At 44.0% G+C, this 18,333-nt stretch overlaps 1 protein-coding gene across 1 annotated transcript; it reads left to right on the plus strand.

The window, feature by feature from the left end:
* Positions 1-6,513: 6,513 nt before the first annotated feature.
* On the plus strand, positions 6,514-8,204 carry LOC118078098 (vomeronasal type-2 receptor 26-like; the record flags this gene model as incomplete). Its single annotated transcript, XM_035101825.2, has 2 exons — positions 6,514-6,634; positions 7,339-8,204. A coding segment is annotated over exon 2 (864 nt), but the record flags the coding sequence as incomplete, so codon positions are not given.
* Positions 8,205-18,333: the final 10,129 nt, after the last annotated feature.

Genomic DNA, 18,333 nt, shown 5'->3' on the forward strand with positions numbered 1-18,333 from the left:
GTCCCCTTGCGGGAACAACGAAATTACTCGGTTGCTACATCCACTCAGATAAAGCATTCCGCATAATAAAAAATTACAAAACCTAATTAAAAACAGTAAATATAATACAAAATAACAAGTAAAATAAGATGACTTGACAGGCATATGTCAAGAATGCTTTGATGGTGTTTCCTGCTTGGCAGGGGGTTGGACTGGATGACCCTTGTGGGTCATCAACTCTATGATTCTAAGATTCTATGTCTTCAAAGTCCAGGCTTTCCATTTAAGGCCAAAATCGCTCTAGAGAAGAAACTGTTCCTGAATGTAAGGAAGTAAGTAAGTAAGTAAGTAAGTAAGTAAGTAAGTAAGTAATCTTTATTACAGTCACTGACCAACACAATAATTGCATTACATCATTCATGTTTAAAATATTTTTAAAAATTAAAAAAACTAAAATAACTTATTTTAAAGGGACCTATCAACCTTTGATCCTTATTTTTATATTAATTATTTACTTTGCACCATAAATTATAGTGGAATCTGTCTGGCTCTGTTGAGGAGTTAATTTAAGTACTTCCTATGCAGACGCACCGAATTCTGATAGCATTTGCGCAGAATCTTGCCACCATAGTGGTGACCTTTTGGTTAGAGTCTGAAATGAGCCATTTAATTTGCAATTCCTCAGATCGTCCAGGTAACTCTTCAAATATCTTTAGGGTAGATTCATTTTGGAGGTCTCTGTAAAGGGAGCAATGGAAAAATACATGGGCGGTGGACGCTATTTCTCCAGAACTGCAGAAACATTTCTTGAACGAACAGCCAAATGCTAAAAGTAATTGTTTATACTGGTCTTTTCCTGTTAGCTTGCATATGGATCATTTCCGCAGGAGGAGAGTGATATAGATCACTTCCTTTCCTTTTACCGCATGGTGTCCAATGAAGCTCATCAGTATATGGCGATCATCAATTTGCTCCAGCATTTTGGATGGACATGGGTTGGACTCTTTGTTACGGATGATGAAGGAGGAGAAAACTTCTTGCAGGCCCTGGAGCAATTGTTCTACCAGCATGGGATCTGTTCAGCCTTCACACAAAGAATGGAAAAAGCATCTCATCCCGATTTGTTCATTGAACTTTATGGCATACTTGAAAGTTATTATGTGAGTCTCACAAATGACAAAGCCAATACATTCATTGTCTATGGAGATTCTCAGACTTTGACCTGGCTGAGATGTGTTATATTTCTACGAGATCCAGAAAATAAGGAAAGCTCAACATTTAGAAAAGTGTGGATCATGACAACTCAAATAGATTTTGTATTATTGAGTTATCAAAAAGCTTGGGGTCTTGAGCTCTTTCAAGGTGCCATTTCCTTCACCATTCACTCAAAAGAGCTTCTCAAGTTCCATGAATTTATTCAGATCATAAAACCTTACTGGAACCCAGCAGATGCTTTTCTCAAGGACTTCTGGAAGCAAGCATTTGATTGTACATTTCCCAAACTGCACATGCAAGATACTGAAACATGTACAGGGGAGGAGAAGTTAAAGTGTCTTCCCGGGTTTCTGTTTGAAATGGACATGACTGGCCACAGCTACAGTATCTACAATGCTGTCTTTGTTGTAGCTCATGCTTTGCATACAATTTCTTCATACAGATCCAAGCACAGAGCAGGAGACAAAAGGTTTGAACTTCAAAATCTGCAGCCTTGGCAGGTAACACATATTTTAATATAATTGTAATTTATTATAGAAAGATTGAGGGCACTAGGAGAAGGGGATGACGGAGGACGAGATGGTTGGACAGTGTTCTCGAAGCTACGAACATGAGTTTGACCAAACTGTGGGAGGCAGTGGAAGACAGGAGTGCCTGGCGTGCTATGGTCCATGGGGTCACGAAGAGTCAGACACGACTAAACGACTAAACAACAACAACAAATTGTAATTTAATATTTTTCTGGAAGGTGCCCAGAGTGGCTGGGGAAACCCAGCCAGGTGGACGGGGTATAAATTATTCTTAGTACTATTATTACTATATTATTATTATTATTATTATTATTAGCTGGCCCTGCACACGTTGCTGTGCGTTAGTCTTTCAAATGGAGGGTAATAGCCCCCCTTCAGATCCCCCTGAGCCTCAGAGTCGCCCTGTTTTACAGGATCTCGTGGCGGAGGCGGGGTTTGTGGGTGTGGCACGTTGTTGTGGCTAATCCCTGTGACTGCCCCTATGTGTCCCAATTCCCCCCCCCCGTGACCGGCATATCTCATGACGTTTTGAAGGATGGCATTTATTTTTGTCTTGTGGTTATTTGGTGGGGGATTTTTCTTGGGGGGGGGTAGTGGTGCTAAATTTTAAAGTAAAAACCCCTTGCCGTGCCCCCAAGTGCATTGCTGTGGGTTATTTCCCCCCTGGGCCTAGTGGGGGCCTGGCAGGGGCCTACATAAAACAAAGGCCGTGCTGCAGTCTGCGATCCATGCACTTTTCCTCTCCCCCCCGGGCCTAGTGGGGGCCTGGCGGCCTGGCAGGGGCCTACATAAAACAAAGGCCGTGCTGCAACCCTGGCGCTCACCCTCTCTCCCCCCCGGGGCCTAGTGGGGGCCTAGCAGCCTGGCATGGGCATAGGGGTCTGATAATGGCCGCCTTGGTGGTTTTAGTTGCTTGGTTGATGATGTCATTATTTGGTTTGTGGGTGTGGTGTAGATTTCACAGGAAGGGAGGGGTGTACTGTGGGAGGAATTCCACTTGAGGGCGCTGTTTTACTTTGTGGACAAGGAGGTTTCTACCTGCCCAGTTGTGAAATTTGAGGGATTTTTTTTTAACAACGCTCAGGGAGTGGCCTGGATCGTTGTGTCAAAATTTCGGGACGATCGGTCAAGTGGTTACGGAGAAAAGTTCAGCCAACACTTTCAAGATTTTTACATTTTTATGTATATAGATTACTAGCTGACCCGGCCACATGTTGCTGTGGTTCTTTCCTGTGACCCCCCACCACCCTGTCCCAATCCATGACGTATCCTGCCCCACCTCCCTCCACCCCGGCTCATCCCTGTGTTTCGGTAGGATACCCTTCCCTCTGTTGTCCCTGGGGAGTGTTGGCCCCTCCCCCCTGTATCTCCATACCTTGGCCCCCACACTTCAAAAAGGAACTGTCAGCTTCTAGGTTCTATTTCCCAGCATGCACTTTTGTCTGAGCCTTCTGTTGTTCCTGGGGAGTGTTGGCCCCTACCCCTGGTATCTTCCTACATTGGCCCCCACCCTTGGAGAAGGAAATGTCAGTTTCTGGGTTCCATTTCCCAGTATTTACTTTTGTCTGAGCCCTCTGTTGTCCCCTCCCCCCTGTATCTCCATACATTGGCCCCTGCGCATGCATCGTGAACATTTCTATATATTTAGATTAAGGATCGGGGGTGATTATGCGCCCTGGGATGCAGAGAACTACTTAAAAAATCCCGACTGGGGGGGTGTCAAATAGCGAAGCCCCACAGCCCCGTAGCAACAGACAGGCCCAGACAGAAGGAGGGGGGTCATATGGGCCACTTGGAGTGGGCCTCCGAATCTAAAGGGGGCCTCGGTCAGCATATTCACAATCATCAAAATGAAAAGGTAACAAAAGGGTTTAAAACAGGTCCACATTATCTACCTGGCCCGGGCCTCTGTCTGGCCCTGCAAGGGCCTGGCAACAGAAGGCGCGTTCTTAAGCACTTGAGTTGTTCAGTTCCATAAAAAAACCCAGGAAGTGGCAAGGGGAAGGTAGGGGGTTGTAAATGGGGTGGGGGGTGGCCACTGCCAATATCTGAGGACTTAAACTGGGGAGAGAAACTGCATGGTTGTTGTTTTTTAAAAAAGACACAGAGGCTTGCAATCAGTTGTAGTATATACGGTAAAGCCTAGGTTAAAAGGGACACAACTGCCCTTACTTAAAATGGCCACCGGAGCCTCACATGTGACACAACGCCCACTAAATTATAAAGCGAAAACCCCTTGCTGTGCCCCGAAGTGCGTGTTAGGAGAAATGATGAACGACTGCCTAATGCTGCCAGGCATTTATTAATGCAGCTGCCGGGAGAGGCTTTGGGCTTGGGCTTTGGGGGGTGGAATGGCTGTTTTGGTGGTTGTTGGACAGTTGCTCCCCCCACCCTACGTCAGCCCATGACCTATTTGGGCTCCTCCTACCCCCACCTCCCACCCATGGCTCCATTCGGGATAGTATTTAAAGGGCTGTAGAGCTGAGGCCTAGTCTGTAAAATGGAGCCAAGGCCTAGTCTTTAGGCTGTAAAGTAGAGGTGAGGCCTTGGCTTGGGATAGTATTTAAATGTGACCCGAGGCCTCCGCCCTGTATCTCCATTCCTTGGCCCTGGCCTGACTCTGTGGGTTGTCTGGTAATAGGCCCCCTTCAGATCCCCCTGAGCCTCAGAGTCCCCCTGTTTTACAGGATCTCGTGGTGGAGGCGGGGTTTGTGGGTGTGGCACGTTGTTGCGGCTAATCCCTGTGACTGCCCCCATGTGTCCCAATCCATGATCTATTCTGTTTGCCCCCCCCATGACCGGCGTATTTTTGTCTTGTGGTTATTTGGTGGGTGATTTGGGGGGGGGAGTGGTGCTAAATTGTAAAGTAAAAAGCCCTTACCGTGCCCCCAAGTGCGTTGCTGTGGGTTATCCCCCCCCCGGGCCTAGTGGGGGCCTGACAGGGGCCTACATAAAGCAAAGGCCTAGGGGTCTGATAATGACCGCATTGGTGGTTTCAGTTGCTTGGTTGATGGTGTCATTTGGTTTGTGGGTGTGGCTTAGATTTCACAGGAAGGGAGGGGTGGAGTAGGGTATAACGCCACTTGAGGGCACTGTTTGACTTGGTGGAAAACCAGGTTTCTACCTGCCCAGATGCGAAATTTGAGAATTTTTTTGTCCCCAACAACCCTCGGGAAGTGGCCTGGATCATTGTGTCAAAATTTCAAGATGATCGGTCAAGCGGTTACGGAGAAAAGTGCGGCTGACACTTTCAATATTTTCAATATTTTTACATATATATATATATATATATATATATATATATATATATATATATACACACACACACACACACACACACACACACACACACACACACACACACATATGCACACACACACATACAGTGATTAGACAAATTTAATTCATTCCACAGGTCTTTTCTTATAACGAAAAATTCGTCTAGCGAATCCCATAGGAATGCATTGAATTTTTTTAAAAAAATTTTTTGCCCATAGGAACGCATTAATTGAATTTCAATGCATTCCTATGGGAAACCGCGATTCATTAGACGAATTTTTCATAAAACGAATTCGTCTAGCGAGGCAACCTCCGCTAGAAAAAACCTTTCGTTAAGCAGAAATTTCGTTAAGCAGGGCATTCGTTAAGCGAGGCACCACTGTATATATATTGTTACAACAAAATATTATTTCAGTCGGCCATTTACTCCAAGGCCAGATATCAAGTGATTACATTTTGTGAGTGTCCCCCTTTCCTGTATATTTCCATGTACAGATTTTTTGCCATCTATTGCTGTGTTATAACTTTTCCATTTGATATATGAAAATAGGTCATTGTTTAGAATTGGTCTGCATCACACACACACACACACACACACACACACACCCTTCTTTTTCCTTTTTCTCTTTGAATCAGCTCCACTGTTTTCTGCAAGGCATTTTATTCAACAACTCAGCAGGAGAAACAATGTCCTTTAATGAAAAAAGGGAAATGAGAGGTGGATTTGACATCACGAACATGATCACATTCCCAAACAAGTCCTTCCTTCAAATGAAAGTTGGACGAGTTGTTCCTGATGCTCTTGAAGGAGAAGCATTCATTTTTCATGAAGATATGATTGTGTGGCACAGAGGTTTTAATCAGGTCTGCATCCTTGGACTCCATCTGTTACTCACTTTTCTTATGATGTGTTCTTTAGATGTCAGGAATTCCATTTTGTTTACAACTGTTGTTTCCATTTGATATGGCCAAGGAAAAATGTGGCTGCCTGGCACATTCAAAATTGATGCCACTTAGAAATGTCATGGGGGAGAGGGGAAGTACATTTTTGTATAACTATATCTTCCATATACATAAAGCAAAGCATTGGAATATATAAATGAAATTTCTACATAGGCGCCAATTGGATAACCTCAGTATTAGAACACGTACTGCTTGCATAAGGCTCCAGGCAGCATTAAAATGAAGTACTGGTGAGCTGTTTTGCTATTGTTTTGCAGCATTTTGCAGAACAAACTTAACATTTTGTTGAGCCCACAAACTGTGTGGCTGACCTGCCAAACATAGGGCCTTACAGGTCACCTCGCAATGTGTGGGTTTTGATTGCAAAGTTTGTCATAGGTTCGGAGGGGATTCCAAATAATGGGATTCATAGTTAACACAGCCCTATAATGCAGATCTTTTATATTAAAACTTTATTTGCTGAGTAGTGAAGTTCATTAATAGAAGTCAAATAAACAATCAGTTTCTCTGATCTCCTAAAAGGCTTTTCTGCTATGGATAGGTGACTCCCCTTTCTCTATGTAACGACCACTGCAACCCTGGCAATCAGAAGAAAAAGAAAGAAGGGGAAAAGTTTTGCTGCTATGATTGTGCTCCGTGTCCAGAAGGGGAAATTTCAAACAAGGATGGTGAGTTATGTAGAAATCATATTTTTCACCCTACGAGGACACTGGCAAGGCTAGACAGTAGCATTTAAGGGGGTTATTTTAGTGCAAAAAGAGTAAGGGGCAACATGATACAAAATGGATTAAATTGTTCAATGCATGGGAAAATAGGATAAACATAACACTAGATCTCAGGGACATCAAAGGAAATTGAGTGTTGGATAATTCAGAACAGGCAAAAAACAAACAAACAACCTCTTCATGAAGTACAGGATTAAGTTATGGAATTTGTTCCCTCTAGAGGCACTGATGGGCACCAATTTTGAAGGCTTCAAAGGAGTATTAGACAAACTCATGGAGAATATCAATGGCTATTATCTCTGATGGCTTTGCAGTGCCTACATGGACAGAAGCTGTATTCTTCCAAATATGAGATGCAGGTTTCCCCCTAGGTATGTGGTTGGCCACTGTGAAATCAGGAAGCTGGATGAGATGGGTCATTGGCCTGATCCAGCAGGCTCTTATGTTTTTATCCAAAAGAGGAAATAAATTAGAAGGCAAAATACTATTGAAAAGTAAGAATTGAATCAGTATAATGGCTTTCAGAATCAGTGAGATCAAAGCATTTATATCACTAAAACACATAGATCCAATAAGTTTAATTTAATGTCAGTGAAGACAAAGTACTGTTCAATCAGTATTGAAATTTCACCTTGTTTATTTTTCAGATATGAATGACTGCTTCAGATGCCCAAAAGCTCAGTATCCAAACAAGAACAAAACTGCCTGCATTCAGAAAACAATGACCTTCCTTTCTTACGAAGAACCTTTGGGTATCAGTTTAGCATCCATTGCCCTTTCTTTCTTCCTCATCACAGCTTTGGTGCTAGGAATATTCATTAAGTACAGAGAGACTCCCATAGTCAAAGCCAACAACCGGGACCTCACCTACTCTCTCCTTGTCTCTCTCCTGCTCTGCTTCCTCTCTTCATTGCTATTTCTGGGTGAACCTAGCAAAGTCTCCTGCCTCCTCCGGCAACCAATGTTTGGCCTCATCTTCTCTGTAGCCGTTTCTTGTGTGTTGGCCAAAACTATCACTGTAGTTCTAGCTTTCATGGCCACCAAGCCAGGGTCCAGCATGAGGAAGTGGATGAGTAAAAGACTGACAAATTCCATTGTCTTTTCCTGCTCTCTTATTCAATCAACTATTTGTACTGTGTGGTTGATGACATCTCCCCCATTCCCTGAACTGGACATGCACTCTTTAGCAGAAGAAATCATTGTGCAATGCAATGAAGGGTCAGTCACCATGTTTTATTGTGTCCTGGGCTACATGTTCCTCTTGGCCATTGCCAGCTTTGTTGCCGCATTTGCAGCCCGCAAGTTACCTGACAGTTTTAATGAAGCCAAGTTCATTACCTTCAGCATGTTGCTCTTTTGCAGTGTTTGGCTGTCTTTTTTCCCAGCCTACCTGAGCACAAGAGGGAAACACATGGTGGCTGTGGAGATCTTCTCCATCTTGTCCTCCAGTGCTGGGTTATTGGGCTGCATCTTTGCCCCTAAATGCTACATCATTATTCTGAGGCCTGAGCTGAACAACAGAGAACAACTTATTTAAAAAAATACTAAATAAACATTGTTTCCCCCCTTACTCTGGTAAATTTTAAATTGTGCTTGAGATTACTTTTTCGCCACTTGTTTAATTTTATTTTATATACACATGTCTCAGTATCCAAATTCACATACTCTAACGTGAGTAATTAGTACCCAAATCTTGTTATACACACCGTAGATTCAGCTCTCCAAACAGTTGTACCTGTGTTTAGTACTGTACACATATAATCAGAGTTTTCTTCCTTCTTTTACAAGATTTCAGAGGGTTTTCGTGGGGTTTTCACCCTTTGGGGGGTGTCAAAATTTTGAGACTGACAACACATTAGAAATATTCCCATTGGAACTTATGGAAATGGTTGGCTTGTTATGTAAATGGACACCTAACAAACGATCTCCTGAGAATGCATTGTATTCAGATAGTGAGATTTTTGAGGAGTGTGACATACCACAGCTCTATGTGGGTATTTGGCTTTTTGTCTAGTTCAAGGTTGCCTTTTAAGTTCTTTTTTAAACAAACATTTGTAATAGTTATTCTTTCAAACATGAAACCCTTTGTTATTACAGATAGCACATTATTTTCTTCTTGATATGTTTTATTATTGACTTAGAATATCACATAGCTATATCAAAATCTCTTTATTGCCATTCATGACAGCTTATCCCCACCCCCTTTTTTCTTTTAAAGCTAATTTCTTTTTCTTTTGTATTTTATGGAGCCTGTTTCTGGTTACTAAAATTCATTAAAAATATTTGAAAAGAACACATTGTGGAATGTGAATTATTTATTTTAAAAGCAAAATTATAGATTAGCCATGTCCCAAAACATATTCAGGACTACATCTGGGATGGAATGTGGGTGGTCCCCAGTTTGACCCATTATGTTTGCCATTCAGACTGGAGTTCGAATCCCCATGTCATGAAGCCCACTCTATTTGAAAGCTTTACAAACTGTTGATGTTGGTGACACAGTTTTAAAATATGCATCATTTTCCAACATAATAATTCAGTTTTACTTGCAAACTGAATGTTAAAATAACCCCTTTCCAGCCCTGGGAGGAGTGTGGGGACCATTTGTGTGACACACCTACACACTGCAGCTGAAACAATAACATGTTATGACACAAAGTTTAAAAAGCTCTGCTCTATGTTTTTGGGCGAGCTGTTTTTTTTCTCTCTTGGCATACCCTACCGCATAGGGCTGATGTAAGACTAAAATGGGAGTGCTCACTGGAAGGACAGATCCTGAAGCTGAGGCTCCAATACTTTGGCCACCTCATGAGAAGAGAAGACTAAAATGGGAGTGCTCACTGGAAGGACAGATCCTGAAGCTGAGGCTCCAATACTTTGGCCACCTCATGAGAAGAGAAGACTCCCTGGAAAAGACCCTGATGTTGGGAAAGATGGAGGGCACAAGGAGAAGGGGACGACAGAGGATGAGATGGTTGGACAGTGTTCTCGAAGCTACCAACATGAGTTTGACCAAACTGCGGGAGGCAGTGGAAGACAGGACTGCCTGACGTGCTATGGATGGTCCATGGGGTCACAAAGAGTCGGACACGACTAAATGACTAAACAACAACAACAACAACAACAACAACAACTAAAATGAGGATGGTTAGAACCATGTACATCACCTTGACTTCAACAGAGGATAAGGCAGTCGGATAACTCGGCTGGTTGGAGCATGGTGCTGAGATTGCCAAGGTTGCAGATTTGATCCCTGTAAGGGACAGCTGCACAGGCCTGCATTGCAGGGGGTGGACTAGATCAGGCATAGGCAAACTCCAGCCCTCCAGATGTTTGGGACTACAATTCCCATCATCCCTAGCTAACAGGACCAGTGGTCATGGATGATGGGAATTGTAGTCCAAAACATCTGGAGGGCCGGAGTGTGCCTATGACTGGACTGGATGATCCTCAGGGTTCCATCAACTCAGATTCTATATAGAATCATAGAATCATAGAGTTGGAAGAGACCACAAGGGCCATCCAGTCCAACCCCCTGCCAAGCAGGAAACACCATCAAAGCATTCTTGACATATGCCTGTCAAGCCTCTGCTTAAAGACCTCCAAATAAAGAGACTCCGCCACCATATAATCTTTTTGATTTTTAGCAATTTTATTGAACTGCATGCCACAGTTCGGACTTCCGCTTGAGTCGTCTCGGAAGGTAGCTAAAAATTCCATTGCTATGGCTCCCACGGGGTAATTAGAGGCTGTGATGGGAGTAATCAGCCTCCCAAAATCTTCCTGGAGTACGGGAAGACACTGCCTCATCCGTGGCAGCCCAATAACCTAGCTCCAAATTCAGAAGGAAAGAGGAGTTGGGGGGGGGGGGACTTGATGGAAAGCTCCTGAGAGAGTTGGCTCTCCTTGACACTGTACCCGAGAGCGGCCCAGGTTCCATTACCTAAGATGAAAAATTGGATTTAAGTTTTGAACATGCTCTAAACAAGGAGGGAGATATTACTCTGCTAAATAATGAAGCCACTGAGGTGCCAAAAAAAGACTGAGAGAGAAGGTAAACATAGGACTGGTATGTAAGAACGGAACTGAAAGGGGGGGGCGAGCTTTCATTTTTATTATGGTAATTTGCTTCATTATTTACTTGGTAAACCCCCCCCCCCCAAGAAGAAACGTTTATATTACTTATAGCAAACAAGAATGGAATTCGGAAAGTTGGTATTCATGGATATAATATAACTTTAAAAATCATAAACTGTGTGGAAATAAAAATATGATATAACTAGCTGAACCGGCCATGCGTTGCTGTGGTTCTTTCCTGTGACCCCCCCACCCTGTCACGATCCATGACGTATCCTGCCCCTCCTCCCTCCACTCCGGCTCATCCCTGTGTTTCGGTAGGATACCCTTCCCTCTGTTGTCCCTGGGGAGTGTTGGCCCCTCCCCCCTGTATTTCCATACCTTGGCCCCCACCCTTCGAAAAGGAACTGTTAGGTTCTGGGTTCTATTTCCCAGCATGCACTTTTGTCTGAACCCTCTGTTGTTCCTGGGGAGTGTGTCCCCTACCCCCGGTATCTTCCTACATTGGCCCCCATCATTGGAGAAGGAGTTGTCAGTTTCTGGGTTCTATTTCCCAGTATTTACTTTTGTCTGAGCCCTCTGTTGTCCCCTCCACCCTGTATCTCCATACATTGGCCCCTGCACATGCATCGTGAACATTTCTATATATTTAGATTAAGGATGGGGGTGATGATGTGCCCTGGGACCCAGAGAACTACTTAAAGAATCCCAACCGGGGGGGGGTCAAATAGCGACGCCCCATAGCCCCGTAGCAACAGACAGGCCCAGACTGAAGGAGGGGGGTCATATGGGCCACTTGGCGCGGGCCTCCGAATCTAAAGGGGGCCTCGGTCAGCATATTCACAATCATTAAAATGATAAAAGTAACCAAAGGGTTAAAAACAGGGCCACATTATCTACCTGGCCCGGGCCCTGTAAGGGCCTGGCAACAGAAGGCGCATTCTGAAGTACCCGAGTTGTTCAGTTCCATAAAAATACTCAGGAAGTGGAAAGGGGAAGGTAGGGGATTGTAAATGGGGTGGCCACTGCAAATATCTGAGGACTTAAACTGGGGAGAGAAAGTGCATGTTTTTTTTTAAACAATCAGTTGTTTCTCCTAAAATAAGACATTTGTGCAATATAAGCCATACCCTGAAAATAAGACATAGTGATAGGCGCAGTTCTGGAGGGCCCCAAGGAAGAGGTAAGGCTGGACGTGTAATAAAAAATAAGACATCCCCTGAAAATAAGCCAATGTGGGGTTATTTTAGGAATAATAAATATAAGACAGTGTCTTATTTTTTGAGAAAGACAGTAAAGCCTAGGTTAAAAGGGGCACGACTGTGGCTAATCCCTGTGACTGCCCCCACGTGTCCCGATCCATGATCTATTCTGTCCCCCCCCCTCCATGACTGGCGTATCGCATGACGTTTGGAAGGATGGTATTTATTGTTGTCTTGTGGATTTTTTTTGGCGGGGGGGTTAGTGGTGCTAAATTGTAAAGTAAAAACCCCTTGCCTTGCCCCCAAGTGTGTTGCTGTGGGTTATCTACCCCCCACCCTACATCAGCCCATGACCTATTTGGGCTCCTCCTCCCCCCCCACCTCCCACCCATGGCTCCATTTGGGATAGTATTTAATGGGCTATAGACCTGAGGCCTAGTATGTAAAATGGAGCCAAGGCCTCCTGTTTTACAGGATCTCGTGGCAGAGGCGGGGTTTGTGGCCTACATAAATCAAAGGCCGTGCTGCGTTCTGTGCCACCCGCCCCAGGCAGGCCCCGACCTCCACTTGGCAATGTTGTTTTTTTGTTGGAGTTTTTTTGGGGGGGTTAGTGGTGCTAAATGGTAAAGTAAAAAACCCCTTGCCGTGCCCCTAAGTGCGTTGTTGTGGGTTCCCCCCATGGCCTGTCAGGGGCCTACATTAAACAAAGGCGTAGTGGTCTGATAATGGCCGACTTGGGGTTTCAGTTGCTTGGTTGATGGTGAAGTCATTTGGTTTGTGGGTGTGGCTTATATTTCACAGGAAGGGAGGGGGTGGAGGAGGGTATTATGCCACTTGAGGGCGCTGTTTGAGTTGGTGGAAAAGCAGGTCTGTACCTGCGCAGGTGTGTGATTTGAGGGATTTTTGCCCCCAACAACGCTCTAGGAGTGGCCTGGATCGTTGTGTCAAAATTTCAGGACGATCGGTCAAGCGGTTACGGAGAAAAGTGTCAAACGCAGTTTCACAATTTTTACATTTATATATATATAGATTAAGACTGGCCTGGAAGACAAAAAGACTCTTTAATTTGTTGATATTGGACAGAAACAGCATATCTTCAGCTGCCGGAAACTCATTAAAAACTTGGATGGTTTTCTGGAATCTCTGTGAGTTGTGGCGCAGTAACAATTTGGAAATACACCATATTGGACCGAGCTGGAGAACTACAAACAACCATAGGGGGAGGCAAGCCTCTAATATGTGATTTACCTATACCCTTATGTGATTTGTCAAAACTCTCCTGGAAAGGCAAATGTTTGATGTTTGATGTAACCAGCTCGGGGAAATTATGGAGCAGACGCTTAGATTGGATGTTATTGGAATGATGTAAGATGGCGGCTGCCAACAACGAAGGACTGTTGGACTGATTTGAAATACTGGTGTGTGAGGAGATTTTGCAAATTTATGGAAGAGAATCAGATGATATAAAATCCACACAGAAAAATATTATTAACTCTAACTCAGAGGCTGTGAAAGAATGAAGGAGAACAACAGAAGGAAATAGAGGAATATTGGTGAATTTAGGAAATGCAGTGAAAATGAGAAAAACAGAGCCCTCCAAACCTTGAAGCACGGGGAGTCCCAAAAAATAAAAATAATTGGGCAGAATATTTGGATATGTATATGTATAATTTGGATTATTTAATGTGAATTGATTGAATTGTTAATTTGGGAAATTTAATAAAAAATGATTTTTTTAAAAAAGAACTGCATGCCAACAGGATGTAAGTGTCAAGGAAGCTATAAGCTGCAAGAGAGCTTCACTCAGAAAAAAAAATGGTCATGTTGAAATGAGAAAAATGAAATGAAATACCAACACCAACACCAAATATCATTTAAATGCATTAGAAACAGGTGACCAATTGGAAGGGAGTTAGGTCTTTCAATGACAATGAAAGGTTTGTCCACAAGGGACAAATGTGTTATGAGACTAAGGTTGGGAATGGCTGTGGTTGTGTCTAATTTCTGCTTCTCTACAATGTTACAAGGGGGATCGGTGCACTTTATTTCCCTTACTGAGACCCACATATTACAGAGATTCATCACATGTGATTTGCTAATTTCCCCCACACTTATGTTGCCAGAAAGCAGGTTCTCCCCTTAAGGAGAGGCATGGGTTGCGGAAGGGTTAACAAGACATTCCCAGGTTTGTTGGGCGGGTCACTTTGGGTGGCCACTGGGGTGTTGTTGCTGGGGAGAATGTTATGTGGCAATTTTTTGATTGACAGCCACAGCCTTTATATTTGAGCAAGCACCTTATGGTTTCACTTTTGGTCTTGCAATGGATCTCCCGCCCTCCCGCCCTATATTTAGGTTTTTTGTTGTTGTGCATGACGTTGCTGTGCCTGTCATGGGGTCGTACGTTTTGCGGCGGGGGCCTAGTAGGAATTTTGCCACTTGTCTGATTGGCTGATGCCTTGTGGTTTTTGCCTACTATATAGCAAAATGTCACAACTTGTAAGGTTGCGGTTAGGTATTGGTTCAAATTGGATGGTGGAGGGGTACGGATTTGGCTGGGCCTGCCCCTCAAAATTGCTGCTGCCTTTAGGGGTTTTCCGTTAAAGGAATCCAGGCGGGGGACAGATGGCTGGGGGGACCAATGCCTAAGCAACCATTCACATTAGTTGTCAGGGCCGTCTTAAGCATATCTGGCGCCCTGGCGCCGTGGTGCGAAGATCCCTCCGGCGGCCCCACCCCCACCCCATTTCCCAGCGCGGCGCCCCCCCCCCCCAGCCTTGCCGTAGGGCTGGCCTTGTTAGTTGTATTTAAATAAAGTTGTGGCCAAAATTAATGCCAAAAACCTTAAACTTAAATTCTGTGTGAAGTGTGAGTTACTGGTGGGAAGTCTTGGTACCTCGACACACAAGGAAAGGAAGTATATGTTGCAGCTGTCATCCAATGCCTATATTAAGATGCATGAATTTGCTTTGGGTAATTTAATTAAGAAGGCCATTAAACTGGGAACTGGGAACCCTCTCATGCAAATTGTATCGTGAGTCCCTAAGTTAGAAGTAAAACATTTCTTCTAGTGACAGTTATGTGATGCAGACAATTGGTGCTGCACCAGAGGGGAAATGGGAAGAGCACCAGAAACTTTCTGGAGAGACTAGTATATGACCTTAATTAAATTTATGTCATTAATATAATTAAATATCTGTGATTAATATAATATTGCCTGGGCAATATTAAGTTCAGAATCCTGCATTACAGTGGGTTGGACTTCTTGGAAGTCCAACTTTACAATTGTATGATTCCATGATTCCATGACTTGCCCTGTTATGTGGCTGATAGGGGCAGTAATTTTGCATGTAAGTGCTTGGTGAGCTCTCTTAGACACCTTTAAAGAGAAAGGTGAGATCCATTTATTTTCTTCTGGGTTCTGGCATCTGTACAGATCACATTTGGAGCTGACATGTAACACCTTCTTAGAGTTGTGGGGACCCAAGAAGGGGTAGGTCAACAATAGGGCTGCCATACATTGGACAAAATGTTTGGGGAAACCCAGATGCATGGCAAAAACCCATTTTTTGGGAGGGATATTCTCCCACCCCCCAAAAAAAGCTCAATAACACTGGGCAAAAAAGAGAAGTTCAACAACTTTTTCACTTTTAACTTTTGGGAATATGGCAACCCTAGTCAAAAAGGCCTCCTTCTCCCATAAGACGTGTGCTACTTACGTATGTGGTTAACAGCTAAAATAATTTGCACAATTTAAATGAACATAACCCTATGTTTCACCCCGACTTCTCTTGTGTCGCACCTCTTTCCTTCATGGTTATTGTTGCAATAGTATAATTTTCCCCTTCTGGATGACACATCTGGGTCCTGCCACAAATTTATTGTGTACTATTTCTCAGGGTGGGAGGCTGAGAAAGGAGGAGTCTTTACTAGACGAGAGCCAGTAAGACTCCTTTCTCAGTATGTCAACCGAAGATCAAGATAGAAAGTTGATGGAAGCTATATAGATATTAATTTTTCTTTCCCCTCATTTTTCTCTTTCTTCTTTTTCTTGCATTCCTGTTACTCCTTCCCTCTCTTTGTAGTATTTTCTTTGGTAATTTGTATGAAAAATATTTCATTTTTATTGTGCCATATATTGCAAAACAATAAAGTGTGTACTGGAGAGAAGAGGCTGGAAAGCCTTACCTGGCCTCAGTGTGAAGTGCTTATGACTGGCCACAGATGGAATATCTACAAGGCTGTCTGTCTTGTGGCACGTGCTTTGCATCCCATTTACTAGTTCAGATATACTACACTCCTATACAATGATGACCCTGCCCAATTCCATTTCTTCTTCTTTTTTGTTAGACCACAATATCCACCATGACAAGCGGTTAACAAGAGAAGCCGCCTTACACTGAAAAAGACCTGTTTCTCGTCCTAGCTTCGTATTTCCTTCTCCTGAGTTGGCAGCAACACTCCAGGGCCTCACGCAGGATCCCACCTAACCCTACCTTAGGATGACCAGGATTGAACCTGGGGCCTTCCAGAGCAGATGTTCCACCACTGAATTATGGCCTTGCAGTGGTGGAAGTGTAGCATACAAAAGAATGGGGTCTGTCGAGAGTTCTCAAGGCAAAAATGGCCTTGAGCTCCAGGGAAAGCAGCCACGTACAGGCTTTCCCCTCCCCTTTGCATTTGACTGTATATCCAAATCTTCATGTGCCGATGGAAGACAATAAAGTGTGTTCTGGAGAGAAGAGGCTGGAAAGCCTTCCTGGACCTCAGTGTGAACTGCTCATGACTGGCCACAGATAGAATACCTACAAGGCCGTCTATGTTGTGGCACATGCTTTGCATCCCATTTACTAGTTCAGATCAAAGCACAGAGCAATTGAGGGGTATAAAAGTTTTGGATTTCAAGATCTGCAAGCTTCACCATAATCTTATAGGGTGCTACACTGCTATTAGAAACTTAGGTCTACATTTCTCTGTAAAATCTGAATTCCCCCCCCCCCTTTTCATCTCATGAAATGCCACACTTTTCCCCATGATTCTTTTGGAAGGGATTCACAGATATTTTTGCACAAGTCATGAAAATCATTGTACTCTCCTATCATTCCTTTATAAATGTTGAAGTCTCCTTTCTAAGAGCTGAATAAAAATGAAGGAGGAAATTGTTTAAAGTATGGTTGTACATTATATTGGAAATGAGATGAAGTTGCAGAAGAGACATGAAGGCCGTTTCTTCCGGTCTCTGTGGCAATTTTTGAGAGGAGATTGGTGAAAACCATTTGACAGATCTCTCTAATCTGAAGATTTCTGTCATGGAAACATTGAACCATCTCCCTTCAAAACACTGCATGGGAATCAAGAGACCATTCCCAGCTTCCCACGGACATTGACATTCTTCTGCTCACTACACTTTCAAGACTAGTCCCTTCTTCCAACTAAGCTTCTAGAAGGATAGTTGGACACTGAATACGAGGAAAATTGTATCCTTAGATTCAGTTGTTCACTTTGGGAAGAGCATCTTTTAAGTATTCTGATCCCAAGCTGCAACTTGACCTTTTTTGCACGCAGTTCAGTTCTTACATCAATAATGCCATATATTATATTAATCCCAGCTTCCCACGGACATTGACATCCTTCTGCTCAATACACTTTCAAGACTAGTCCCTTCTTCCCGTTAAGCTTCTAGAGGGATAGTTGGACACTGAATATGAGGGAAATCGTATCTTTAAATTCAGTTGTTCACTTTGGGAAGAGCATCTTTTAAATATTCTGATCCAGGGTCGTAGCCAGGATCAAAACTGGGGGGGGGGCAAAGCCATGGTCGTTCAGGGGCGGGGGCAAGGCACGGGAGGGGAGGGGCCACGAAGTGGGAATGTGGACGGGGCTACAGGGCCAGCGGGCCTGATGACATCGTGGCGGCAGCTGCAGCGGCCACCTTGTGCTTCTGGGGCTGGCAGCGTTGGTGGCTACCCTGCTTGGCTGGAGAGGACGGGAGGGTCGGGCAGGCGGGCGAGGGCGAGGCAAGGCACGGCCGCAGCCATGACGGCTCCGAGGCGTTGCTGCATATCAGCATAATATTTCAACCATGGTTAAAGCCCCACCTTAGGAAAAAAATCCTGCATTGCAGCGGGTTGGACTAGATGACCATTGTGGTCCCTTCCGACTACAATTCTACGATTCTATTGATATATTACCATACCATATGCATCGTTCTGCTTTCTTGAATTGTCCTACTCCTAGGCATAGCAGCCAACTCCTAGAGGCCTAGGTGCCTCTCCCCCCCCCCCCAATTACTGGTAAATACCGTATTTGAAAGAGTCATCCCCCCATGTTGATGGGATTTCTATGTGGGGCTTATCTGCCCCCCCC

The sequence above is a fragment of the Zootoca vivipara genome, chromosome 13 (genome assembly GCF_963506605.1).
Source record: "Zootoca vivipara chromosome 13, rZooViv1.1, whole genome shotgun sequence".
In the NCBI taxonomy this organism is placed as follows: Eukaryota; Metazoa; Chordata; class Lepidosauria; order Squamata; family Lacertidae; genus Zootoca; species Zootoca vivipara.